Source organism: Trichechus manatus, unplaced genomic scaffold, assembly GCF_000243295.1.
Source record: "Trichechus manatus latirostris isolate Lorelei unplaced genomic scaffold, TriManLat1.0 scaffold00138, whole genome shotgun sequence".
Lineage (NCBI taxonomy): Eukaryota > Metazoa > Chordata > Mammalia > Sirenia > Trichechidae > Trichechus > Trichechus manatus.
In genome coordinates, this window is record NW_004444074.1 from 1,341,513 (window position 1) to 1,367,590 (window position 26,078).

General features: G+C 46.6%; 1 protein-coding gene across 2 annotated transcripts; it reads left to right on the forward strand.

Annotated features, from left to right (window-relative positions):
- The first annotated feature begins 978 nt into the window (after nucleotides 1-978).
- BLTP2 (bridge-like lipid transfer protein family member 2) lies at nucleotides 979-26,063 on the forward strand. 2 transcript variants are annotated; one of them, XM_004385371.1, is made up of 39 exons: nucleotides 979-1,156; nucleotides 1,999-2,128; nucleotides 2,607-2,656; nucleotides 2,948-3,095; nucleotides 3,294-3,412; nucleotides 3,645-3,705; nucleotides 3,899-4,088; nucleotides 4,686-4,809; nucleotides 4,989-5,113; nucleotides 5,369-5,436; nucleotides 5,547-5,692; nucleotides 6,366-6,484; nucleotides 6,595-6,758; nucleotides 6,950-7,205; nucleotides 7,735-7,940; nucleotides 9,202-10,294; nucleotides 10,718-10,909; nucleotides 11,055-11,257; nucleotides 11,405-11,523; nucleotides 11,644-11,864; nucleotides 12,183-12,373; nucleotides 12,563-12,662; nucleotides 12,805-13,007; nucleotides 13,488-13,782; nucleotides 16,253-16,410; nucleotides 16,716-16,922; nucleotides 18,909-19,008; nucleotides 19,293-19,475; nucleotides 20,057-20,178; nucleotides 20,672-20,827; nucleotides 20,914-21,035; nucleotides 22,277-22,457; nucleotides 23,328-23,414; nucleotides 23,502-23,612; nucleotides 23,749-23,884; nucleotides 23,984-24,114; nucleotides 24,299-24,400; nucleotides 24,695-24,829; nucleotides 25,246-26,063. In XM_004385371.1, the coding sequence occupies exons 1-39, from the start codon at nucleotides 1,089-1,091 to the stop codon at nucleotides 25,426-25,428; spliced, it is 6,705 nt and encodes a 2,234-aa protein (XP_004385428.1). In that variant the 5' UTR covers nucleotides 979-1,088; the 3' UTR covers nucleotides 25,429-26,063. The 2 variants fall into 2 exon arrangements, with proteins under 2 accessions (XP_004385428.1, XP_023595401.1); XM_023739633.1 differs by lacking the exons at nucleotides 6,950-7,205; nucleotides 7,735-7,940; nucleotides 9,202-10,294; ... (21 more) ...; nucleotides 24,695-24,829; nucleotides 25,246-26,063 and having other exon boundaries at nucleotides 1,067-1,156; nucleotides 6,436-6,484; nucleotides 6,595-6,750.
- Nucleotides 26,064-26,078: the final 15 nt, after the last annotated feature.

Consider the following 26,078-nt stretch of genomic DNA (forward strand, 5'->3'; position numbering starts at 1 on the left):
GTATTAGTGGATAGATCTTCATTCAGGTATTGATCCATAGCATCATAGAATGGACTTTCGTCCAATTCCGTCATTTTACAGACAAGGAAATAGGCAAAATAAAGTTGACGTGAATTCTCGGTTTCATGTAATTGTTTCACAGATTTGTTGCTGAAAAGCAAAAGCAATATTCTTTATTTCTGTAGTATACCCTGCCCCATGCCCAGTTCTTAGTTGTGAAGTAGATTCCAACTCATGGCACCCCATGTGTGCAGTATAGAACTGCTCCATAGGGGTTTTCAAGGCTGTGTGTGACCTTTCGCCAGGTCTCTCTTCCGAGGCACCTCTGGGTAAGTTCAAACAACTAACCTTTCGGCTAGTAGTGCAGAGCTAAACAATGCGAGCCACCCAGGGACTCCTTACGCACGCAATAGATCAAGACATATTGACCAGAACAACATTCAAATAGTAAATTAAAAAAACTCATGGGTTTCCTTTGTTGATGGAATGAGATGGGATTTTTGAAGCCTTTTAATTACCTCCTGGTTTCCTTCTCAGTACTTTTCAGACAGGGTCACTGAGTAAGATGGGAGTGCTACTAAGTATGACCCAGGAGTATAATTTCCGCAGTACCCTCAGTTCAGGCCCTAAGTGACCCAAGTCGACTCTTAACTCTTCCGGGAAATGAATGTTGATGTTTTGAAAATGGAATTCTCCGCAGCCGAAATGAGCCGGCCAGATTCATCTCCAGACCAAGAAATAGGCCTGGGTTTGGCCATCCAGAGCACCACCGCGAGCGCCTAGGGGGCAGGACGTGTGTGTCAGCGGGTAGTCCCTCCTCTCGGAGCCACTCCTTTACTTCGTGCACGCAGCTGGTCGGCCCTCCGGGATCACGGGCACCCGGCTAGGCGGAGGTGGAAGACAGCTGGCTGGCTGGCTGGCGGCGGGGGGGCGGGGCTTGCGCGCGCTTACGCCTCCTTGCGCGGCGCTGCCCCTGCGCGTGCGGCTGGTTGGCCCGCGGCGGCGCTGGGTTGAACCGGCTGACGGGAGGGGGAGGGGGGGCCGGCAGGGCGGGGGTTGGAGCCTGGCCTGGCCGGGCAGGGGCCGAAATGCTTGTGTTCTTCTTTGCGCTGTTGGCCTTGCTGCTGGTTGCACTTGGTGCCCTCTTCCTTGGCCGGTGCGGGGCTCCCAGCCATGGCGGAGGGGGAGAGGAGGACGAGAGACTGAGGAGGGGCGCTCGCTGGAAAGAGGAGCGCGGGAGGGGGAGGGGGCTGACGGGGACGGCGCGCGGGAGGCGGTGGGAGAGGGACCGAAGAGGTGGCGCGCGACGAGAGGAGGGGTCGAGCGGGGGCGCGCGACCCGGGCTGACGGAGAGGGACTGGCTATGGGGGAGACTGAGGGAGCGGGCGGGGCCTGAGGAGATGCTGGGGCTGGAAGCTGAGGTGGTGTGTGTGAGAAGGGGTCCCGACTTGGGGGTCTCCCTTTCTCACATCACACACCTCTGAGTGTCCGCTTAACCGAGCGCAAAGGGCACCTGCAGCCTCGCCCTGGGGAGAAGGAGCTAGAGGTCTGGCTGCCCAGGGGAGAGCGGCATTTGAGCTTGCCGAGTCAGACCCCACAGAGCCTTCTTGCAGACACCTGTCTGGAGGGCGGGGCCGGGACAGAGACCCTCTGGGGAGTGTGTGACGGCATATCAGACACATCTGGCCCGGCTGCCTGTTTTGATTCATGTTGGGCCCTCTTCTCACTACCTCTGGGGTTCCTAAGGTTTTGAGGGATTGCTTTCTTCACCTCCAGCTTAGTTTGTCTGGTTTTAACGGGGTGGAGGGGGTCATGGGAGTTAGGATCTCATCGGTGTGGCCGAATGTGTATGACAGAGTGGTGTTTTGGGAGATAGGAGAGTTGCCCAGAAGATCCAGCTTCAGGAATGACCCTTTACAAGGTCTTCTAGGACCAGCAAGGGGTGTGGGAAGCCATAATTGGAGAGGGTCCTATGAACTCACAGAGGTTTCTCTGCAGGTGGTTTGTGGTCCGATTGGCCACCAAGTGGTGTCAGCGGAAGCTGCAAGTGGAGCTGAAGATTGGCTCCTTTGGTTTTTTTGAGATCCAGAATGTCAGTCTTAAGTTTTTGCAGCATCAGCAAACAGTGGTAAGTCCTGGGGAACTCCCTGGGTATTTTTTTTTAATCCTGGGTGGTTTTCCTAGTTAACCCTGGCCCTGCCATCTCTTTGCCAAAGTGATCTTAGAGATAGTGTGGGAACACTGGGATTGATGTAAGTTGGTTGTTAAAAATGCTTATAGGGCACAGAGTGTCCAGAGCACATAGGAAAGATACAGAAGAAAAGCACAGAAGAAACATAACAAGAAATAAGACAGCTTACTTTTCTAATCTAAGAGAGAAAACAGAACAACATACCCATAAAAGAAATACTAAGCAAGTTCAACTAACGTCATTATGAGGAGCAAGATAGCTAAGTGTTGAGAAGCCAGTGGAAATGGAATGGAGTGTATTTTGTGGAAGGAATTATACCACTTGCTCCTTTTCTATGACTCAGAACTTTTCCTTGTCATACTGCTCATGGCTTACCTAAAGCTAGTGTATAAAGACTTCTTCCACACTGTTTTAGGAAATTGATAGCCTGCGGATTTCCAGCAAACTTCTTAGCCATGATCTGCCGTGAGTACCCTATGTCCTCAGTAACCTTCTTGGGGAATATTTTGGGCTTGGGGTTTGTGGAATGGGATTCTTCTACAAAAGCCTCACAGCCCAAGGAGAGAGGTGGGTTCTTGCTGAAGTCTCCCTGTTAGCCTGGTGATATAAAAACTGGTGAGATAAATATTGACAACTGCTGTGAGACTCTCTGTGATTTGAGCTGTATTTCCAGGGAGGATGGGAGAAGGAATGTGAGGGAGGGGACTGCTATGGAAGGGATGGATCTGGTGGCAGCAAGGTCTCTCCTCTGGGCAGACACTATGTGGCATTGTGCTTTGGGGAAGTGCGGATCAGAACGGACCTACAGAGGGTTTCTGGCCTGTCTGCCCCATTCTCCCAGAGCACTGGGGTGGATCAAAAGGAGCTGCCTCTCAGCCCATCCTTATTGAAGATCTTCTGCCAGGTGAGACTTTTTATCCCACTTTTCTGGACTGTACTAAGGCTGGCTAGACTGTGCAAAGTGGCCAGTTTGTGGGTGGATTTTTCCACTAATTTTGGGGAATAATGTTACGAGCTGCCTTTCACTTCCTGCTCCTTCTCAGCTGGAAAGGAAGATGGTGCGTTGACATTTATTATCATTCATCTTTGCTTCTTCCTTCAGCTATTCTCCATTCACATAGAGACTATAAACATCATGGTTCTCAAGGTGGCTACCTCTGAGTCTTTGTGGCATATTCAAATCAGTGGAAGCAGCCTTCTTTTGGATAGTGATGGAAAAAGGTAAGCACTGGTAGAAGAAGGAGTGGTAGTTTTATTCTGGCCTTAGGGTTGCTTCAGGATGGTTGGATGTCCGGGCTTCCTTATCAACGTGTCAAGTTCTTAGTCTGTGCAACTTGAGAAGAGGCTAAGCTTAGGCACTTCTGCTTGCTTTATCCCTTCCAGCCAGCAGAGCCTGATTGGAAGTAAATAGTGAGGAAAGGGACTAAGTGCCCCAATTTTTTTCCTTTCCCAGGCTAGACTGTAAGATGAGCCTAAGTAAGATCAACAGCAAAGTTCTAAAGAGTGGCCAGTTGGTGAGTATGTCATGGTCATCCAGATGCCTCATTCCCTCCTGGGCATAAGATATCAAGGAGCTTAGGGCTTACATCCTAGGTTCTGTGTCCTTATGGGGTTCCCTCAAGGCAGTGCCCAGTGTTCCAGACCACATTTTCACCTAAACCTCTCAAATCCTTACACACACACCTTAGAAGCTTATCCTCCCTACAGGAGGACACCTGCCTAGCGGAGCTCTCACTGACCCTGAACCTGTGTCTAGAGGTGGGCATCAGCAGTCGGCAACTGAAGGCTATCACTGTGGGTGTGTGGACACATCATGCTGAACTGCACGAGGGCCTCTTCCATAGTCAGCTGCTAAGCCAGGGGCCAAACCTGGTGCTCACGCCTGTCCCTTGTTCAGGTAAAGCCCCAATCAGTGAGCTTCTTGGCTGCCCTGTTATCAGGGTTAATTTTGGGAGTATAGAAAAAATAGTGGTCTCACTATTCATTTAGGTGTGAGTTGTTAATAACCATGGTCTTTGATGCAGAGAGTAGTTAGAGGAAATAAGGCATTTGCTTGTGGTGAGTGAAGTGACTAACATTTAGTGGGCACCTATCATGAATTTGGTGCTGTACTGTATGTTTTGTATATATATGTATGTTCATTTGCTAAATCCTCAGCATTTCACAGATGAGACTGAAGCCTAGGAAGGTTAGATAGGTAACTTGCCTGAGGTCACACAGCAAGTCAGTAGTAAAAATGGAGTTTAAATTGTTTGGCCCTAAAGTCCATATTCTTTCCATTATGCCAACCTGCCTCCCTATACTATATTTTTAGAATCTGGGGAGGAAGTACAGTAGGTGCCTAGATCTCTGGGATGTTTGACTTGTGGCCTAAGCTTGGGCATTTTCTTAGCCTGCTGTATGTGAGAGTATTTGGCCAAAAAAGCAGGGCATTTTGGGAGAATTGAGAGTGTTAAGGATTGATGGCTCTCATATTATTCGTTCATCTTTTCAGAGGTGACAGAAAACTTGGCAGAGCCAACTCTGCCTGGCCTGCACCTCCTCCAGCAGCTGCCAGAGCAGGTCAAGGTGAAGATGGAGGGCATCAGTGTGGTGCTGTCAATGAATAGTCAAAAGAGGTGAGGTCTCTCCTGACATAGGAATGTGGAGAGTGGTAGTGGGAGCTAAATGCTAGGGTCTCCATAAACCAACGTTGTAGCTGCACTGGGCTTCCTTCTGGAGAGAAAGGGAGTAGGAAGCCTGTCTGAAGAGAATAGCATTCCATGCCTTTCTGAGACCAAATCTGTCTCTGGTCCAGGCACCTGAATTGGACGCTGAAGCTGTTGCATTTCCTGTACCACCGTGATGAGGATCAGCTGCCCCTTCGAAGCTTTACAGCAAACTCTGATATGGCACAGATGAGCATTGAACTCCTGCTGGAAGGTTCATGGGTGGGGATACTGGTACTGAGGGAGAAAGAGAGGACCAGATATTCTTCTCCTCCATGCCCCAGATGGTCTTCTTAATTTAATATCAGTGTAACTGGAGAGGGGGAGAAGGGAATATACTGAGAGAAAATAGCCCCAACTCACAGGTGTTGATGACAGTCTGTTCATCTCCTGATCTGCCTCTGACCCTCTCCTAGTTTTATCTTTTGGCCTTCCAGTGTTCTCTAACCTGCCCTCTGGCCTCTTGCAGATGGGTTGTTGCTGTCCCAGAGCCGCCAGCGCATTGTCTGCCTCAACTCTCTCAAGGCTAGTGTGCAGGTGTGATGACCATGGTCCCAGGAATCATTTCTTTGCCCTCTCCCTACATTATTGCATTGTGAGTTAACAAAGTAAAACCCAAACCCACAGTTCTGGTCTTCTTGTTTCAGGTGACTACGATTGATCTCTCAGCCTCCATGGTTCTAAACACCTGTATCATTCACTACCGGCACCAGGAATTCTCCCACTGGCTGAACATGCTAGCACTGGAGACCCAAGGGTCTAGTTCACCTGTTTTTAAGCAAAGGAAAAAAAGGTCAGCGTAATCTTTTTCAGCCACCTTCTTACCAGGTGGATCTCTGGATTCTTTGGCTCAAAGTGGCATCTTGTGTTGCATATGTATTTGATTCATCTCTCTAAATCTCAGTCTCAATAGCAATCCTGTTTTATACATCTTCCCTATTAGACTAGACTCCTTGATGGCAAAGCAATGTCCTCTTCATTTTTGTGACCTCAGTGCCCAGCATAGCACCTTATTATACACAAATAGATATTTGTTGAACTGAACTTAAATGATAATGTCTTGTCTGCCTTAGATTATAAGATGGCAGCATCAGGTCAGTAGTTCCATATCTTTGTGTAGTGCTTGCATTGTATTCTGTATAGACCTTACAGATAAATGGTCTGGAAGTAATGCTTCTTGGTTGTATTAGGTTGAATCATACGATATTGCTGACGTTCAACCGTTTTTGACTGATGAAAATGGTAATGTCATGTGGCTCAACCTAATATCTTTCTGGGTTCCTACAAATTACCATTGGGAGTAGCAGTGAGCTGATGAATTAAGCTTTTTGTTTTCTAGTTGCATCCCATCCTAAGAATCACAACAAAACTCTAAATTCTCACTCTGAGTTTTGAGAGCTTCAGGAATCTGTTCCATGATAGAAAGCTGCAATTCTTTGCTAATCAAAAATGATATCTTTGTGCAGAACCTTCCCTCAAATCCTGGCACCCATCATCTTTAGCACCTCCATCTCTAATGTCAACGTTTCCATTCAGCTTGGAGATACACCACCTTTTGCCTTGGGATTCAATTCCATCTCTCTGGGTAAGACTCTGGGATGGAAAAGGAATAGAATCTGTCCACTAGCAAAGCTAGGCCCAGCTGATGGACACAGTGGCTGCATAGCACTTCTCTTTCCCACCATTTTTGTTCAGATTACCAGCACCTGAGGCCACAAAGCATCCATCAGCGGGGCGTCCTAACTGTGGACCACCTCTGCTGGCGTGTGGGCAGTGACTCCCACATTCAGCGGGCACCCCACCCACCCAATATGCATGTTTGGGGTGAAGCGCTTGTCCTAGACTCTTTCACATTACAGGTAGGTGGGGAAGCTTTGGTGAATAGTTTCCTTATCCTGCTATGCTTCAGAGCACTGGGCACCTTGTTGGCAGCAGGTGATGCTTACTTTTCTTTTTTTTTAATTGTGAAAATAGATGCTTAAATTTTTATCAGGGTATTACAGAACTATGTATCTGTATCCTTCTAATAGAGTTTCTGTTTCTTTTCTAGGGTAGCTATAATCAGCCTCTGGGCCTGTCCAGCACCCAGCCAGATACTCTCTTTCTTGATTGTACCATCCGAGGACTGCAGGTGGAGGCATCAGATACCTGTGCCCAATGTCTGTCTCGTATCTTATCCTTGATGGGCCTACAGTCTGGGAATCCAGCTGTGTCTAGGGAGCCTACATCGGGGGAATCTGTATTACTGTGGAAGGTGGACTTGAAGGTGGAGGACATGAATTTGTTCACCCTTTCTGCCCTGGTGGGTAAGTGGAGCAGGAAACTGTACTGAAGTGGGTAGTTTGTAACCTAAGCAGGTATGCTGGTTCAGTCTGCACCTTCCTATTCAGTGAAGCTGATTATCTGGAATTTTTCTAAACTAGAGGCATGAGATGCTGGGAGGTCTTGCATAAATAACTGTTGGGCTCCTTGATATTCTTTAAGGGCTTATGAAAGGCAAGGCATTGAGATAATATAGGACAAATACTTAGCCTTAATGTGGTCAAAAGAATGAGACCCATGTAGTTTTTCATTTATTTTCTTGTGTGTTCTGGAGAGTAACTGATACATCTCTGGGCAATTTGTAGGAGTTAGGGAACTTCTCTGGCCTTGCCAGATTTAGTTAGGTTAAGATGGGAAAGGAAAAGTTGCCCTAAAGCATACAGAATGAACTTAGGGAGGTGTAGGGAATAAAGATAGTTGGAGTGAAGGGTAAGTAGGTAAGAAAGGAGAGTGAGGACTGCAGTTGCCATTTGAGAGCCGGGAACCAAAGCTGATGTGGTTTCTGGATGCTAGGTGCTTCAGAGTTACGACTGGACACTCTGACTGTCCTGGGCAGTGCTGAGACCTCCACTGTGGGTATTCAAGGACTTGTGCTTGCTCTGGTGAAGTCGATCACAGAGAAGATGCAGCCTTGTTGCAAGGCTCCCGACATCCCCACTCCAGTGCTCAGCCTTTCCATGCTCTCCATCACCTATCACAGCAGCATCCGCTCTCTAGAGGTACCACTTCTGTGGGGAGGGTGGGGCCGGATTGGTTTTCCTGAGGCCTGGAGCACTTCTCAGTCCTTTGAGTCTTGTGAATCTCATCTCACGAGAAATAGGATACCAGGTGTTCTTTTTATTTTGGCTTGTCCTGTACATTTTTAACTTTTTATTATGAAATTTTAAATACGTATAAAACTTTCACGCATCCATAATCAGCTTCAGTAATTACCCAATGATGACCAACTTGTTTCAACTATACTCCCACCAATCTCCTCTGCCCCCAGCTCCAGGATTATTTTGAAGCAGATACCAGACATAATTAATTTCAACTGTAAATATTTCAGTGTGTAACTCTGGGAAAAAAAGGGACTTTTAAGAAAAAATTATAGCCAGGCATCTTTTTTTGTTTTTCTATTACTCTTTCTTTTTTATTTATTTATTTTTACTGTGTTAAGTATATAGGTAACAGAACATTCACTGTTTCTATAATCTTCACATGTATAGTTCAGTGACGTTATGTTCATCATGTTGGTCAGTCATCACCACTAAGGTGTCATTTTGATGAAGTACTCAGTTCGTTAAAGGGCTGGAGGGGATTGGAAGATTGAGGAACTGGTGGGTTTTGAGGGGCTTCCCAATATCTTTCTCATCAGGGTATCAGATTCCTGTTCCCTTTGGAAACTGAAGAGTTTCCTTTACAGAGGCTGGAACTTGCGGGAATTTTTCCATTCTGGAATTTTAATTGTCTCTATCCACTTAGCTATTAAGAACTGACTTTATTTTTCAAGCTGACAAGGATTCTTTTCCCTTCCTTGAGGCATATTTTCACATAAATCAAGTGCTATATTGACTTGTATGATCAGTACTTTTTATACTACCTTTTAAGAATTAAGTCAAAATGCAATCAATGCATAAAATGTTTTCAAATTGATTATTGCCATGGTTTCTAGACAGAGTGTGGCCGACATGGAAACAGAACTCATGAGAGGAAACAGTAAAACCAAATGATTGGATACCAAAAACTTAGAATATACAGCCCCTCCTCTCAGATAATTTAGAATCCAGTTGAGGAATACTTAAAAATGCTCTTAAGTATAAGATATTATAGAACTGTTAGGTCAGCATATTAGTGCCAAGGGGAATAAAACAAGGGAGTAATTAATATTGTTACTCAGGAAAGACTTTTTGAGCCAGGTATGCGTATATATGAATCTGTGACATTTCTACTGTTCTGGAACATGGTGACTGACAGATGCTTTTCTGTTGCTCCCTAAAGGTTCAGTGTGGTGCGGGGCTGACCTTACTCTGGAGCCCCCCAGATCACATGTATCTGTACCAGCATGTCCTGGCCACCCTACAGTGCCGAGACCTGTTAAGGGCCACTCTGTTCCCTGAGACTGTTCTACCTCTTGCAGCAGAGATTCCAGAGACCACTTCTGAGCCAGAAGGCCGCCCCCTTGAGCCATCCCCTCCAAAGCGGTCACTGAACCTGACACTAGAGGTGAGCACAGCCAAGCTCACAGCTTTTGTGGCCGAGGACAAGTTCATTACTCTGGCAGCAGAGAGTGTGTCACTGAGCCGGCATGGGGGCTCACTGCAGGCTTACTGCCCAGAGCTGGCTGCTGGATTTGATGGCAATAGTATCTTCAACTTCAAGGAGGTGGAGGTACAGCTGCTGCCTGAGCTGGAGGAGATGATCCTCCACCGGAACTCCTTCCCTGCACTGCAGACCCTCCGGAACTGTGTTTGGCTCCTCTCCCTGGGCTCAGTCTCAGTTGAGTTTCCTTATCAATATGACTTCTCTCGAACTCTGGATGAGGCTGTGGGAGTTCAGAAATGGCTGAAGGGCCTGCATCGAGGGACTCATGCTCAGGGCTTGTCAAGCCCTGCCCTGCTCCCACCTGATCTGCTCCTGAAGGTTCAGCACTTCTCATGGGTCTTCCTGGATGACATTTTTGAGGTGAAACTTCGTGACAACTATGAACTGATGAAGGATGAAAGCAAAGAGAGCGCCAAAAGGCTGCAGCTGCTGGATGCCAAAGTGGCTGCCCTTCGGAAGCAGCATGGGGAGTTATTGCCAGCCCGCAAAATTGAGGAGCTCTATGCCTCTTTGGAACGCAAAAACATTGAAATTTACATCCAGCGGTCCCGTCGTCTCTATGGCAACACACCCATGCGCCGGGCACTGCTCACTTGGAGCCTGGCAGAGCTAGAGCTAGTGGCTCTGGCAGATGGCTCCTTCCACGGGCCTGAGCGTGTGCTGGAGCAGGTTCGAGAGCTTGATCCAGGCAGCCCTTTTACTGCTGAGGGAGTAGATCTTGTCATTCAGTGGTGTCGCGTGCTCAAGTGCAACGTCAAGACCTTTCTCGGTGAGTAGCGCTTCCCTTATTTACTGAGCCTGATGTTTGCCCATCTGAGCTCCAGGGAGCTCTGTAAGTGATTAGAGAGGAGCTAGATTATATTGGGAACTGTGGCTGTTTTGGGGTGGGCAGAGTGGGACAGGTGGGCTCCTCTTTTATTCCTGAATTTCACCCTGAAACTGCTTGGCTCACACAGAGGAACAACTAACGCAGTTATCTCTAGGGCGAGTGTGGCTCTTGGATCTCAGTGCTGTGCTTCTCACCTTCTGCTCCAGGATCTCTGTGCTGTTCTTCAGCTTCACTACCAACTGCCAGCCCCTATTCTTTTAGTTGACTTTGTAAAAATAGTTGGGTAAAAAGAATGGCAGGAAAAAAAGCTGAGAGTCCTGAGACAGCCCCCTGAATAGCCAGTGTGTATCCTCTCTGTAACAGTTCGGATCAGAGACTATCCTCGGTACCTGTTTGAGATCCATGACTGGCGGCTGACAGGTCGGCTTGCGGGCACTGAGCAAAGTGGTCAGCCTTGCTCCCGTCGGCGTCAAATCCTGCACTTGGGGCTTCCGTGGGGTAACGTGGCAGTGGAGAGGAACATGCCCCCACTCAAGTTCTACCATGACTTCCGCTGTGAGTAGAGGAGGGCAGTTGGTTTGGCTGAGGGGGTTTGTGATGGTTGTGGTGGGAGATGAGCTGAGGTGCTTCTCGTGGAGTAAAGGAGGAAAAGAGAGGGGAAGTTGTGTAACAAGCTGAAGCCTTTGCCCCTCTACCCCAGCGGAAATCTTCCAGTACACCATAGTATGGGGCCCATGCTGGGATCCAGCCTGGACACTGATTGGCCAATCTGTGGACCTCTTGACCAAGCCCTCAGCTGACCCCAGTCCCCCCTTGCCCTGGTGGGACAAGAGCCGTCTTCTGTTCCATGGAGACTGGCACATGGATATCGAACAGGCGAACCTGCACCAGCTGGCTACTGAGGTGAGGGGTCCTGAGGAGTCTTTTTCATGTAAGGATGGTATGGTGGGATCTGGTACAGCAGATTGGGGAAGAGAGAAAGGTAGTAACTTGAGGGATGAAGGTGGTTCTCTTACCCATATCTCACCAAGTTCTTGGGGACGGTTATAGGATCCATACAACACAACTGAAAATATGCACTGGGAGTGGAGTCACCTGTCTTTTCATTGGAAACCTGGTCAATTTGTGTTCAAGGGTGACTTGGATGTCAACGTGAGAACAGCCTCCAAGTGAGTAGAGTGATGAGTGGAGCTCACCGGGGTAGAGGACTCGGGGTGTAGGGAAAGGGGAAGAGCTGAGGGGAGGCGACTGACCAGGGAACTGAGGGCTGGGGCTCCGTTGTGAGGCAGGTATGACGACTGCTGCTTCCTTCACCTGCCTGACCTCTGCATGACACTGGACCTGCAGTGGCTGTGCCATGGGAACCCCCATGATCATCATAGCGTCACTCTGCGAGCCCCAGAGTTCCTTCCTGAGGTGCCCTTGGGCCAGTTCCATGACTCCTACCGGGCCTTCCGCTCTGAGAACCTTAATCTCTCCATCAGGATGGACCTGACTCGGCACAGCGGTTGTAAGGCTTGGGTTTGGGAATGGGGAGGAAAGGCTGGGAGGATGGGCTTGGATCCTGAAGAATTCAGCTTGATCTTCTGGGGAGGGGATAGGAAAATGAAAGGAAGGACTTGGGTTAGAATCTTTTTGGGGGAGAGGGTTAGGACTTTGAGGGTTGGTAAAAGCTTAGAGCTTGAGAGAAGGGGCCTTTGAGGATACTGAGTGTGAGGTTAGGTGCTGTTTGGGTTTTTTAACCACTAAAATCTGAAGCTAGGGAAGGATTTAGCTTCACCACTATGTCCTGCCCACAGCCTGGAAGTATCTATCCTTTTCTTTGCAGCAATATCCCAGCCCCGAATTCTGCTATATAGTAGTACTCTGCGCTGGATGCAAAACTTCTGGGCAACGTGGACTAGCGTCACAAGGCCTATCTGCAGGGGAAAGCTCTTCAACAACCTGAAACCCAGCAAGAAGAAACTTGGCCAGCACTATAAGCAGCTTTCCTATACTGCACTCTTTCCCCAGCTACAGGTCAGGTTCTGACATTCCTGCTGACATCTTCAGTTCTGTTCCCCTTCCCTAGTTTTCTTATTTTGTCTGTTTCCTAGGCCTGTGTCCTAGCTCTTGCCATCCAGTCTTGCTCACATCTCTAGTGTCTCTCGTGCCATATTTGGTCTCTTAATCATCTTTTCATTCGGTGTTATGCTGTCTTGCTGGCAGGTACATTACTGGGCCTCATTTGCTCAGCAACGGGGCATCCAGATTGAATGCAGTCAGGGCCATGTCTTCACTCGGGGCACTCAGCGGCTTATACCTCAAGGTAAGGTTGAACATTCCCTTCGTTTCTCCTAGCCTAACTCCTGTCCTCTTTCCCTTTCTCAGTTCCATTCCCTTCTCCCTTTCTGTCGCACACTATTCTTATATACTGGTCTGCATGGTCTCTGTGTGCCTTCTTTTCTCAGCAGGTACAGTAATGCGGCGCCTCATCTCTGACTGGAGTGTCACCCAGATGGTGAGTGACCTCAGTCAGGTGACCGTTCACCTGATGGCCTCACCAACTGAAGAGAATGCCGATCACTGCCTTGATCCCTTGATAACAAAGACTCACCTGCTGAGCCTCTCCTCCCTCACCTACCAACGACACAGCAATCGCACGGCTGAGGAGGTACCACCTGAGGCAGTCTCATTCTACCTTGTTTATATTAGTAGATTTCAGGGGTTTTAATAAGGTTTCTAACTATATTCCAAGCAAACAGGAGCATATATGTCATTACTTTATGACGTTCTCACTTGGGCTAACTGTATCAGCATCTCTTTCTTTGAAAATTCCTTTCCTCCCTCTCCTTCTAAAGATAGTGTCTTTGCCCTTCAGGAAATACACTAAAACTTTTTTCCTAATACCTTATTTGGTGTTGTCTTTATTTTCCAAGTAGGGAAGAATTTTAAGTTGAAATTCTCTTAGTCATTTAAAATCCAGTGGGTTTATTTAGACTGTAATCTAAAGTGCAAGCTAAGACCATTTAGTTTTTCTTTCTTCAGGTCTTCTTGTCTTCCCCAGAACAGGTTCTCTTATCTCTGCATTTGTGGTCCAGGAGCAATGGTGGGAATTTCCATGCTACCCTGAGCCCCTCTTCCTGTTTCTTAGGAGCTCTCTACTCGGGATGCAGATCCTGCCTTCCACACACATCAGCTGCATCTGGTGGACCTACGGGCTTCTTGGACAACTACCAATCGGGACATTGCCTTTGGCTTATATGATGGTTACAAAAAGGCAGCAGTACTCAAGCGTAATCTCTCTACTGAGGCCCTGAAGGGGTTAAAGATTGATACCCAGATGCCAGCCAAAAAGCCAAAGCGGGGTGTCCAGACCAGTGCCCCAGCCCCACCTCGTGTCAACACTCCCAGCTTCAGTGGACGGCCTGATAAAGGATCATCAGGAGGTCGGTTGAGGGACATGAGACTTCATGGAGTTAGGTTTAGAAAATGGACATGAACTAGGGCAGGAGTGTGAAGGACTGAACTGTGGCTGGGTCCATCTCGATATAGCAACACAGCTATTATTTTTCCGTATAGGGCGCCTAAGTCATATAGCAATGATGTAGGGCATTAAAGGCTCTGGTCCTGTGGCCAGGAAAAGAGCATCAGGAAGGATGGGGCTAAAACAGAATGAATAGGGGAAAGAGGCAAAAGATCAGAGAATTATTTTATGTTTTGATGAATTAATTTGGTTTAGTCAACAAATATTCATTTAGTACCTAACAGGCACAAAGCACTGTGCTAGGTTCAGTGAGGGATATAGAATGTAAGACATTCTACTTGCCTCAACCAGTTTATCATCCCTAGATAAACTAAGACTTAGTTCATTCATTCATTTATTCATTCATTCATTTTAGGTTTGTTGAGGGCTTATAATGTGGCAGACATGACCCTAGACATTGAGGTTACAAGGATGAATAAGTTATAGTCACTATCCTTGCAGGGGAGCTCAGAGACTGGTAGGGAGACAGACATGTAAATTATAATTTCATTGTGAAAGTGCTTTGATGAAGAATGTTCAAGGGTACTGTGGGAGCCTACAGAAGACAGTATTTAAATCAGTGTAGGGAAGTCTAGAAAGGCTTCACAGAGATGATAATTGAGGTGAGCCTTGAAAGATGAGTAAAAATTCAATAGGCAGAAAGGAGAGGGCATTTTAGGAAAAGAGAACAACAGGTATAGAGCCGTGTAAGTTTATGGTGAGTTTAAGAACTAGATGAAAAGTGATAAATACTACAAGAGAGAAATAAAAGACCATGGAAGTTGTTTCCAACTGGAGTACAGAAGGGCATGCAATCAGGAAAGGGTTTATAAAGGAAGTAGCATTTGAGCTGGACCTTGAAGGCTTGGTAAGCTTTGAACATGTGGAAATGGGGAGGAAGGGCAATCAGAGCCGAGGGAATAACCTGAGAAGGAGTGGAGTTGGAGAAGCACAGTATGTTCAATGCAGAGTGAGCAGTCTGTTTTGGTTGGCCCAGAGAGTAACTACAGGAGAATAGTGAAAGAAAAGGCTTGTAAGGAAAGTTGGAGGTAGATTTTCAAGCCCTTTCACACAGGACTAAGGAGCTTTTGGTCCTTATTCAGTAGCAATGGTGAACTACTGAAGGTTTTTAAATAGGGATGTGTCATCATTAGAGCTTTACTTTTAGGAAGATATATCTGGCAGTGGTATGTAGGAGGACTGGGGAGAGGAAGAGACTGGAGGTGGGGAGACAACTTAGGAAACTATTATGGTTTCAACAAGAGGCAATGAGGACCTGAACTAGGTAGAGGCAGTGGGAATGGAGATGGGCAGAGGGATAGAAACATTACTGTACATACAGACTCCAGGAGATCTGGCAACTGGTTGGAAGGAGTTAAAAGGGAGAGAGAAAAGGATGATGACGGAGGTTTGAGCCTGGTGACTGTCATTATGGTAGCAGTAATATCAGAAATAGAGCTAGAAGGTTAAACAGGTTTAAGATAGTGTATGGACATGCTGAGTTTGTGGTGCTAGAGGATATCTAGGTAATGTCTAACAAACAGCTGGAAATGAGGGTCTAAAAGCTTAGGGCCAGAGGTAGAGATTTGGAAGTGTCAGAATAGAGCTAAGAGTTAATGCAACTGGGATAATACTAATTGCATGGTGTCAGGTACTCTGCTAAATACTTTTATTCCTTTAAATTCTCATAGCAACCTTATGAGCTGTCTTACAGATGAGAAAACTTAGATACAGAGGTTAAAGCAAGCTATCCAAGATCATAATCAAATAAGTGGCAGAGATAGGATTTGAACACAGGCAGACTAGTCTAAGTCTGGAGACTATGTTCTTAACTGTAGTTAGGCAAACTCTTTAAGGGAAAGAGATAGACCAAGGATAGATCTCAGGAGACATTTATTTCTAAGAGCTAGGAGAAGGAAGAGGGTCTAGAGGCATAGTCAGAGAAAGCTGCAGAGTTAGGAGAATACAGTGGCACTGATGCACAGGGAATGGTTTCAAGGGGTAGGAATGGTCAACAAGCAAATAGCATATGAAATAAAAAATAAAGGGAACAAAATGAGGGAAAAAGAGAGCTTAGAATAATCCAGAAGTGATTATACCTAAGGAAAAAAAAAATGCTGCCATTTACCTCGTATTTCTAAGTTTCTGCGGGGAATGTTACTTTTATTAAAATCGATTTTTAAGAATGGGGGAAAATGAAATAGAAACCCTTATTTTGCCCTTAGGGGTCCTACTCAAGGGGTGGGATGGGCTGAGGTGGGGTTACAGATTGGGGGGGATATGCTTTAACCTTTTCCTAGCCAGAGAAATTGAAGGAAGGTCAGTTTGGCCCTGGATGTGTTCTCTTTCCCTTTGAGACTATGACGTTTCCCCACTTCCTGTTTCTCTGCCAGGTGCCTACATGTTGCAGAAGCTGATTGAGGAGACAGATAGGTTTGTAGTGTTCACAGAAGAGGAGTCAGGTGTGAGTGACCAGTTGTGTGGCATTGCTGCCTGCCAGACGGATGACATATACAACCGAAACTGCCTTATTGAGTTGGTCAACTGCCAGGTAACTTTCTCTTTACCAGAGCACTCCTACACTGGGCTAGGTCATAATCATGTTGGTTCATCTTTCCCCCATCTCTAAGTAAGAATGAGTGGGATAGAGTTCCACCACCACCACCCCCCAAAAAAAAAAAATTCCTCCCAGCAGGTAGGCAGATTGTGGATAATCACTCTCATATTTAAAACCTAGCCGAGTTCACTCAGTAAGCCAGAATTAGAGCCAGCTGCAGTGGCTGGTGCAGTCCTCTCACTAACCTCATCTTCCTTGGCAGCCCTGATGTTGTGACTCTGCTTCTCTGTCTGGCATAGATGGTTCTTCGTGGAGCAGAAACAGAAGGCTGTGTCATTGTGTCAGCTGCCAAAGCCCAGCTGCTGCAGTGCCAACACCATCCAGCCTGGTATGGTGACACACTGAAGCAAAAGACATCCTGGACTTGCCTATTGGATGGCATGCAGTACTTTGCCACCACTGAAAGCAGCCCCACTGAGCAAGACAGCCGGCAGCTCTGGTTAGAGGTTAGTTGGCATGGCTCGGAAAACCTACTGTATTCCCAGTGTTCCATAGCTAGTCCCTTCCACCAGAATAGCTAGCAAGATTCTTGACATTGCCTGTTGCTGCCAGCTTGGCCGAATAATGGGCTGATAACACCTTGAATATAGCTAGTCTCTGGGCTGTGAACACATAGTACTTTTTTTAATCTTATGCTATTGTATTTCACTGCAAGGGAGACTCATTTCCCAGCACACTAGAACAAAGTGGGTTGGAGCTTTTTACGTTTGGAAAGATTGCTGATCCCTATTGATATGATCACACTAATCAGCAGGCAGCCATGCCTAGAAGAAAACAGGCAGTAGGTCTTAGGGAATTTTAGATAAGCTCTCTCTTTCTGTCCTTTCTCTGACCTCTCTTATGAAGGTGGTTGACTTGTTGTTTCAGCAAGGCAGTAAGGTTTAATAGAAAGACTGCTTGTCTAGAAATCAGGTTATGTGAGTTCTAATGCTAGTTTTGCTATTATACTAGCCATGTGCCCTTGGGCAAGTTACCTTTATTTGTAAAATGAAGTTAATACTTGACCCTTGTACCTCCCAGGATTATTGAAAGGCTCAAATGAGAAAGTGTTTTGAAAAACAAAACTTTATTCAGATGGGAAGTAGTCTTATCAATTTTTTTTTAAGTCAGTAAGTCTGGGGAGGCCTAAGTGTGTGGCAAGATAATGTTTTTGTCAGATGGTGAGATTGTGAGCAGTGGGCAGGGACTAGGGAAGGTGCTTGTTATTGCCTTGTAAGGCTGTGAATTTTTTTTTCAGCTTCTTGGTAAAACTGCATTTACACTACAATTTCTAGGATATAATATCAGAATTATGAGGAGATCTAATGGTTATGAGATTTACCTAGTCAATATTGTGCGTTGTCATTACTTATTCAACAGGTGTTAAGTGCCCACTTTGTGCTGGGCATGGTACACCCCAAAATGAGTTACTGGATCCAGCTGCATCTGATAAGGACCAAAGTGATAACTCCATTTGCCATTCTACTCAGTGGTGGTAAAGCTGATCCCTCTTCCCTCCTCCCTGGCTGGTGCTTCTTACTCCAAGGACCTTAGGGCTCAATCCAGGCAACCTCAAGTGTAATTATATAAGAGGTAATGAGCATTTAGATCAGGTGTCAAGCCCAGTAATGGCCAAGTTGTTGGTAATACCAGAGGTCATGCTGATATGGTTCAGGCAAGCAGTGCCCTTTACCTTAGGAGGTCTCTGAGAGGTAGGCACAGAAGGTATTAACTACTCATGCAGAGGTGGGCAGGTATGAGCTATGCAGGATCTTCCTAGCTGGCATTTTCCGGGCCTCTGCTGCTTTTAGGTATGTCCTCTAGTAGCTGAACCCCTTTTTTTCCTCAGGCTGTGATAGTAGTAGAGTGGAATGTGCTTGGCTTAGGTGGGAGGGTCTTTGATCTTGCCTTTTCCTACATGACTGTTTTGTGACTTGCAGATCTGCCATCCTGGAGCCTTGATCTTACTGCTTATGGTACTCCCATATCACTCATTCTGTTATTCTCTCAGACTTCAGCTTGGCAGAGAGAGTCAAAAGAATTCAGCCCATCTCTACATGGCAATAGTGTCAGAGTGGTTGTCTGTCTGAAGACAGAGAACAGCAAGAATACAAACAGAATGTGTACCAAAATGAGTGGGAAAGTCATTTGTTTTGATGAAATTTCTTGCCCATGACATGATTTGATTTTAACGTAGCCTGTTTTACTGGCCCAAGACCTGTGGGCCTGGCAGAGTGTGCGTGTAACTCAATTAGGTTTGGAGAAGTTGGGTGGGTTGGGATCAAGAGAGCCAGATAAGCCCTCTACCCTGGGAGATCCTTTAAGCTATTCCAGGCAGTAGAGGTCTAGATAGTAAGTGTAACTGCTTGCAGCATGGAAATTTGTGACCCAGTTGGCCAGGACAGGCCACTGTTCCCCCAGGAACTAAAAGGTGCCTGCATCTCTGTCTTCAGGTGAAGAATATTGAGGAGCACCGGCAGCGTAGTCTGGATTCTGTGCAGGAGCTGATGGAGAGCGGGCAGGCAGTGGGAGGCATGGTTACCACCACCACAGGTCAGCTTCCCCCCACTCCTCAATCATATGGTTAGGAATAGATGCACATAACATCCCAAAGGGGGCATTTCCTTACCTACTCTTTGTGCAAGATTTAAGGTCAATATAGATGCTGGAGTAGGGCCATTTTGTGTTAGGCTAGGTTGAAAGCAATGTTTCTGGAGTGCCTCAGACATTACACCTAACTGGGAGGCTCTCACAATACCTCTTCCGACCAAAGCCACATGGAAGAAAGGACCCTATTGAGAATGTCTTTCTCATATCTCTTTCCCACCTCTGCCCAGATTGGAACCAGCCAGCTGAAGCCCAGCAAGCCCAACAAGTTCAGCGGATCATTTCACGCTGCAACTGCCGAATGTACTATATTAGTTACAGCCATGACATTGATCCTGAGCTGGCTACTCAGATTAAGCCACCTGAGGTTCATGAGAACCAGGAAAAAGAAGATCTTCTAAAGAAGCAGGAAGGTATTCAAGGCTTGAAAGGCTTCTAGGAGGAGATTAGGGAACTTGTGAAAGTAGTTATTTCCTTAATGGTTTTGAGACAGTTGTTTTCGGGTGCTGTTGAATTGGTTCTGACTCATAGCGACCCTTTGTGACACCGTAGAACTGCGCCATAGGTTTTCTTGGCTGTAATCTTTATAGACGCAGATCTCCAGGTCTTTCTCCCATGGAGCTGCTGAGTGGATTCAACTGCCAACCTTTCGGTTAGCAGCTGAATGCTTAACTGTTGCACTGCCAGGGCTCCTTTCTGAGACCATAGAGTTAATAAAAGTCCCACTATGCACTGGGCATTAACATTTCACGTTGCTCTACCTTTTGTAAGTTTTTCTACGGGAGAACAAGATACACTCTTGGAGGGAACTAGGATGAATGGGTATTGTTTATGATTCTGAAATAAGCAAGCTTATGTTTTTACCCATGAGCATCTCTCACTCCCTTTTTGTAGGGTTAACTAACAGGAGTGGGTCCAAATTGAGCTCTGGGATGGTGTAGATATTTAGGGAGAGATTTGAGTCTGTTACTTAGTTGCTAACAATATGATTTAGGGGCTGTGGATACCTTCACTCTCATCCACCATGAGCTGGAAATCTCCACCAACCCGGCTCAGTATGCTATGATCCTGGACATCGTCAACAACCTGCTGCTCCATGTGGAACCCAAACGGAAGGTGGGCTTGGGCCCTTTTGGAATGCTAGTCAGCTTCATAGGAATCCCAGACCTTGTGCTTTATTTGGGCTCCAATAAGAAAAGCCATGCTTCAAACTGAAAAGGGCCCTGTAGTTGGTATATCCTTTACTAGTCAGCAGTGACAGTTGAAATTCCCCTTATCTAGGAAAGGTCTGAGTGTCCCTGAGACTGTAGAGCTTGTTTACTTCGTTGTTTTTCTTGGTCAGTTCCCTACTCACTTAACCTAAACCCTTCTAAAAACAGTAACTACTCCCCACTTCTGCCTCCATTCTCACCCCGTGGGGCTGGCTTATTGTGAAATCCACACTGCCAGATCTTTTGCATTGTCCTACCCCTCACTTTTGCTTCTAACAGGCTCACGGGTAAAGGTTAGCTTTTCAGAAGAGATCCCCATTTCTTACTCTTTCCTCTATTATTTCACTTTATTGCAAGACCTGTCTATTTAAAAATCTCGTTCATCTCCCTTCCTTTAGGAGCACAGTGAGAAGAAACAGCGGGTCAGGTTCCAGCTTGAGATCTCTAGCAATCCTGAGGAACAGCGCAGCAGCATATTACACCTGCAGGAGGCTGTGCGGCAGCATGTGGCCCACATACGGCAGCTGGAGAAACAGATGTATTCTATCATGAAGGTAATCACCCCGGGAAGTCTGAGGACAGGAAGGTCTACTAGTACAAGAGGGATCTCCTCTCAGTTTCTCCTATTTTGTCTCCCTAGTCTTTGCAAGATGATAGCAAGAATGAAAACCTGCTTGACCTGAACCAAAAGCTTCAGTTGCAGCTAAACCAGGAGAAGGCCAGTCTACAGCTGGAAAGTGAAGAGCTTAATATTCTCATCAGGTGCCCCAGCAGTCTTTCCCTGCCCTTTTCCAGTGCCCCGGCTGGAGTCAGTTTCTCTTCCTTGTCCATGTTCTGACAGTCTTTAGGTCACATATGCATTATCAAAGGCTGATCTAGAAGTAGATTTAGGCACCTTCTCCTGAATGAGCGTTGCTGGACTTGGCCAGAGAGGTTGAGAACAGGAGAGCCCTTCCTTTGGATCCTCAATAGAATACTTCTTGGGAGAGGCTCTGCTGAGAGAAAAATGGGTAGCTGGGAAAGATCACTTCTGTGGCCTTGATACCATGCATCTGAACTGAAAGTAATATCTTGAAGTTTATCAGTAAGGGACACAATTGCAGGTACAATCATAGGGGTTATTAGTAGGAAGAGACTATCAAGAAGCTATAGAGCTGAAAGATAGGGTTTGTGCTCCCAAGGTGCCAGAGAGCAATGAATCCAGTGAAAAAAATTTATGGAATAACTATCTCCAGAATAGGTCCATCTCTGGGTTTACCTCTAACATCGTTGTAGAGTATTCCACTCCATCCTCAACCCATATGCTGTTTCCCTTATTGGCTTTGGCCCTTGTATTATTTTCTGAGGGCTGCTGTAATAAATTACCACAAACTGCATGGCTTAAAACAACCGAAATGTATTCTCTCACAGTTCTGGAGGCTAGAATTCTGAAATCAAGGTGTTGGCAAGTTGTTTCCTTCTGGAGACTCTGAGGGAGAATCTGTTCCATATCTCTCTCCTAGCTTCTCGTGGTTGCTGGCAATCCTTGGCATTCCTTGGCTTGTAGAAGCATCACTCCAGTCTCTGCCTTTGTCTTCACATAATGTTCTCCCTGTGTATCTGTGTCTAAATTTCCCTCTGTTTATATGACACCAGTCAGATTGGATTTAGGGCCCATCCTAATCCAGTATGACTTCATCTTACCTTGATTATGTATGTAAAGATGCTGTTTCTATATAAGGTCATATTCATAAGTACAGGGGGGTTAACCAAAACCAAACCAAACCCACTGCCGTTGAGTCGATTCCGACTCATCGTGACCCTATAGGACAGAGTAGAACTGTTCCACAGGGTTTCCAAGGAGCGGCCGTTGGATTTGGACTGCTCACCTTGTGGTTAGCAGCTGCAGCTCGCCCAGAGCTCTTAACCATTGCACCACCAGGGCTCCACGGGGGGATTAGGACTCTACATATCTACCTAGGGGATATAGTTCAATCCATGATAGCACTTCTGTCTACTTACAGGTGTTTTAAGGATTTCCAACTGCAGCGGGCCAACAAGATGGAGCTGCGAAAGCAGCAAGAGGATGTGAGTGTGGTCCGTCGCACTGAGTTCTACTTTGCTCAGGCACGGTGGCGTCTGACAGAGGAAGATGGACAGCTGGGAATTGCTGAACTGGAGCTGCAGCGGTTCCTTTACAGCAAGGTATCCAGCATATACAGTGACACAAAAGTGGCTGTATTGAGAGGCATTGGCCTATTTCAGGAGTCTAACTCACAAAAAGGGATAAACATAAAGGAGTTAATTATTACATGATTATTAATGATGGTCATGATTGGAAACATAAGCAGAATTCCCTTACTTAGTCACATCGTTTATAATATTAAGTAATGATACAGAAATAGATGAGTTTGATTAAATGCTTCCTTCATTGAGTAAGGAGATTATTGCTAGAACTGTGGCCCAGAGGAAGTAATCTTCCAAGTCCAGCTTCTCTGTAGCTGAGCTTGAGTGTTATTGTGTGCCATCAAGTTGATTCCAACTCATAGTGACCTTATAGGACAGAGGAGAACTGCCCCATAGGGTTTCCTAGGCTGTAATCTTTATAGGAGCAGGTCGCCAGGTCTTTTCTTCCACGGCATGGCTGGTGGGTATGAACCACCAACGTTTTGGTTAGCAGCCAAGCATTTAACCATTGTGCCAGCAGGGCTCCTTATAGAGCTTAAATAGAACCATTCTAATACTGGTATTCAGTTTTCCTGCAATTACCTGTTGGCATGGGGGATGGAGGACATTATTCATTACTCTCCACTTCAAGGGAAATAAGGAAACGAGCATTTTTGAATGTCACCCTGACTGGGAAGTACTACTGGCATTTAATGCCCTGGTCACTAATGCCCCATGAGAAACACTGGATTAGAGGATGCGTTGCTTGTATGAGATTGAAAGAGATATCAAAGGTTGGGATTAGGTACATGGAGAATCTGAAAGCAAACAGTATATGCAGTAACTCTTTAGCAAGCTCCTGAGAAAGGCTTATTTATTATAGTGGAGGGGGAAAATCTGTCTTTATAGGTGAATAAGTCTGATGACACAGCAGAACATCTTCTGGAGCTGGGCTGGTTTACTATGAACAACCTCCTTCCCAATGCTGTCTATAAGGCAAGTCTTATTTCCCCATTCTTAGCCTATTCACATGCTTCCTAGTGTAGGGCATTTATAACATCCTGTTCACTCTGTATCCTACAGGTAGTACTGCGGCCCCAGAGCCCCTGCCAGTCTGGGCGACAGCTAGCCCTCCGCCTCTTCAGCAAAGTCCGGCCCCCTGTTGGGGGTATCTCTGTCAAGGAGCACTTTGAGGTTAGTAACCAGTCCTTGAGGGACCCAGGAGAAAAAGGCAGTCAAAAGCTATCTGTATGCATACTGTATGCTGGGGTAGGTAAGCTAAGGGATGGTGTCTGAGCTTAATTACTTCTTTGACTTCTTTCCCTTTTAGGTAAATGTGGTGCCTCTCACCATCCAGCTGACACACCAGTTCTTCCATAGAATGATGGGCTTTTTCTTTCCTGGCCGAAGCATGGAGGATGATGAGGTTGGTGATGAAGAGGATAAGTCCAAACTAGTGACTACTGGTGAGAACCTTTGTGGTGGAGCTCCAGAATAGGGTGGCAGCCCCAGAGATAGCTGCAGCTTCAGAGGGGGTGACAGCTGGCATGCTTGCTTTTTCACAGGAATACCAGTGGTGAAGCCTCGGCAGCTGATTGCAACAGATGATGCAGTACCTCTAGGCTCTGGGAAGGGCGTGGCACAGGGCTTGAATCGAAGCTCTGGGGTCAGGAGGTCATTTCGGAAAGTACCTGAGGTACCACACATACCCCTGGTGATAAAACAATGGGAGAAACCTGAGGTGCTGTTTGGCCTGGCTGGGGATTTCTTGTTTCCTTTGAGTCTATTTGAGGAGTGAAAGGAGAGGGGGATGTTTGGGATCCTGTTTCTTTTCCTTCTGATGGTCTCAGGGCCTCACACTCCTTTCCTGTCTCTCCTAGCATCCTGTGGATGATATTGACAAGATGAAAGAGCGAGCTGCCATGAACAACTCCTTCATCTACATAAAAATTCCACAGGTTCCACTGTGCGTCAGTTACAAGGTCTGCACCTCTACAGCACTTTCTAGAACAGGGTGGGAAGGGAACCAGATCAGATGATCAGAGATTACAGACATGGAGACAGCTGGGTTTCTGTAAAGCTGGGCTTTGGGTAGTAAATCTGATGTTCCCTCTGCTCCCCTTAGGAGTCAGTACCATTACCGTACTAAGTTAAGGAGAAATCATTATCAGTAGGTTTCTGTTGCAGGAAGGTACAGGACTATCCCCAAGTACTGGCTTGGACTCACTCAAATGGCAGCTGATGGATTTTTCCCCTTTCCCCTCTTCTTCTTGCAGGGTGAGAAGAACAGTGTGGACTGGGGTGACCTTAATCTGGTGCTGCCCTGTCTGGAATACCACAACAACACATGGACGTGGCTAGACTTTGCCATGGCTGTCAAGAGGGACAGCCGCAAAGCCCTGGTTGCCCAGGTATCCCGCCAGAGCTCGTGGCTGTTTGGTTAGCAGGGGCTGGCAAAACAGATCCTCTGCTCAGGAGTCCTTCATTCTAGGATATAATAACAAAAGCCTTGGGAGAGGGGCAGGTGAATGAAGTGAGTGACTTCTATCCCTGCGCTCCCTATGACTTCATTCAGATGATTAGATTGAAAGTTTACTGTTTCGTATGTGTTAACTACTTACTGTTGGTTTTAGGGAACTAAGGGCTGACACAACCTCAGGTTTAGAATGGGTTCTATTTAGACTGTAAGCTTCTTGAAAGCAGTTGAATTGCCCTGTTGTGCCTTGCATGTAAGTCTAATAAATCTTTCTTGACTTGATTAATTTTGATTTGTTCTGCCTGGCCCACTAATATTTACCTTCCCCTTTACTCCTCTCCAAACTGCCAGGTAATCAAAGAGAAGCTAAGGCTGAAGCCTGCAGCGGGATCGGAGGTCCGGGGAAAACTAGAAACTAAATCGGACCTGAACATGCAACAGCAGAAAGAAGAGGAGAAAGCCCGGCTCCTCATCGGTCTAAGTCTGGGTGACAAGAACCTTGGCAAGAAGTCCATCTTTGGCAGGCGCAAGTGACCTGGCAGTCCAGGAGTGGCTGCAGTGCAGGATCTGACTCTGGCTCAGGCCCCAAGGACTTGTGGAGAGGGAGGGGCTTTCCTTCATCCACCATGATTGGTGGGGATCAGGGGCCCACAGGGTACTGTGAAGAGACGCATCGCTCTTTAGTAGCTGGCCTGTTCCTTGCAGGGCATGGTGGACAATAATGCTGAGTTCCACCCCACGCTGATCAGCAGGCCCAGGGCCAGAGAGGCAGCAAGAGAGCAAGACCCAGGGAATGGGCCCAGGGCTAGGATCCTGTTCCCTTGGCGTCAGCTGAATGGGTGGGGGGACAGTCTTAATCAAGCGTGATAAATTTTTATAAATAGATTATATATAAAAATATATATATTTCTAAGTGTAACTGTTCTCTTATGTGCCAGAAAGCTGAGGGGAGGGGACTGATCCCATCCCTCACTCCACTGCCTTGTATGAGAGGTGTTAGTGTGCTGGGGGGAATCACCCCCTCCCCAATCTGTGTGCCAAGCTCACTTGGGAGAATGGCAATGGGAGGCAGGGCCGGCCATGGTCCCCTACTCTTCCCCCTGGGGTATCCCTGGAGAATGGTAACAAAATGATCTAAAGAGAAAAAAAAATATTTTAAATTTGATGCTGGTTTTTTTTCTTCT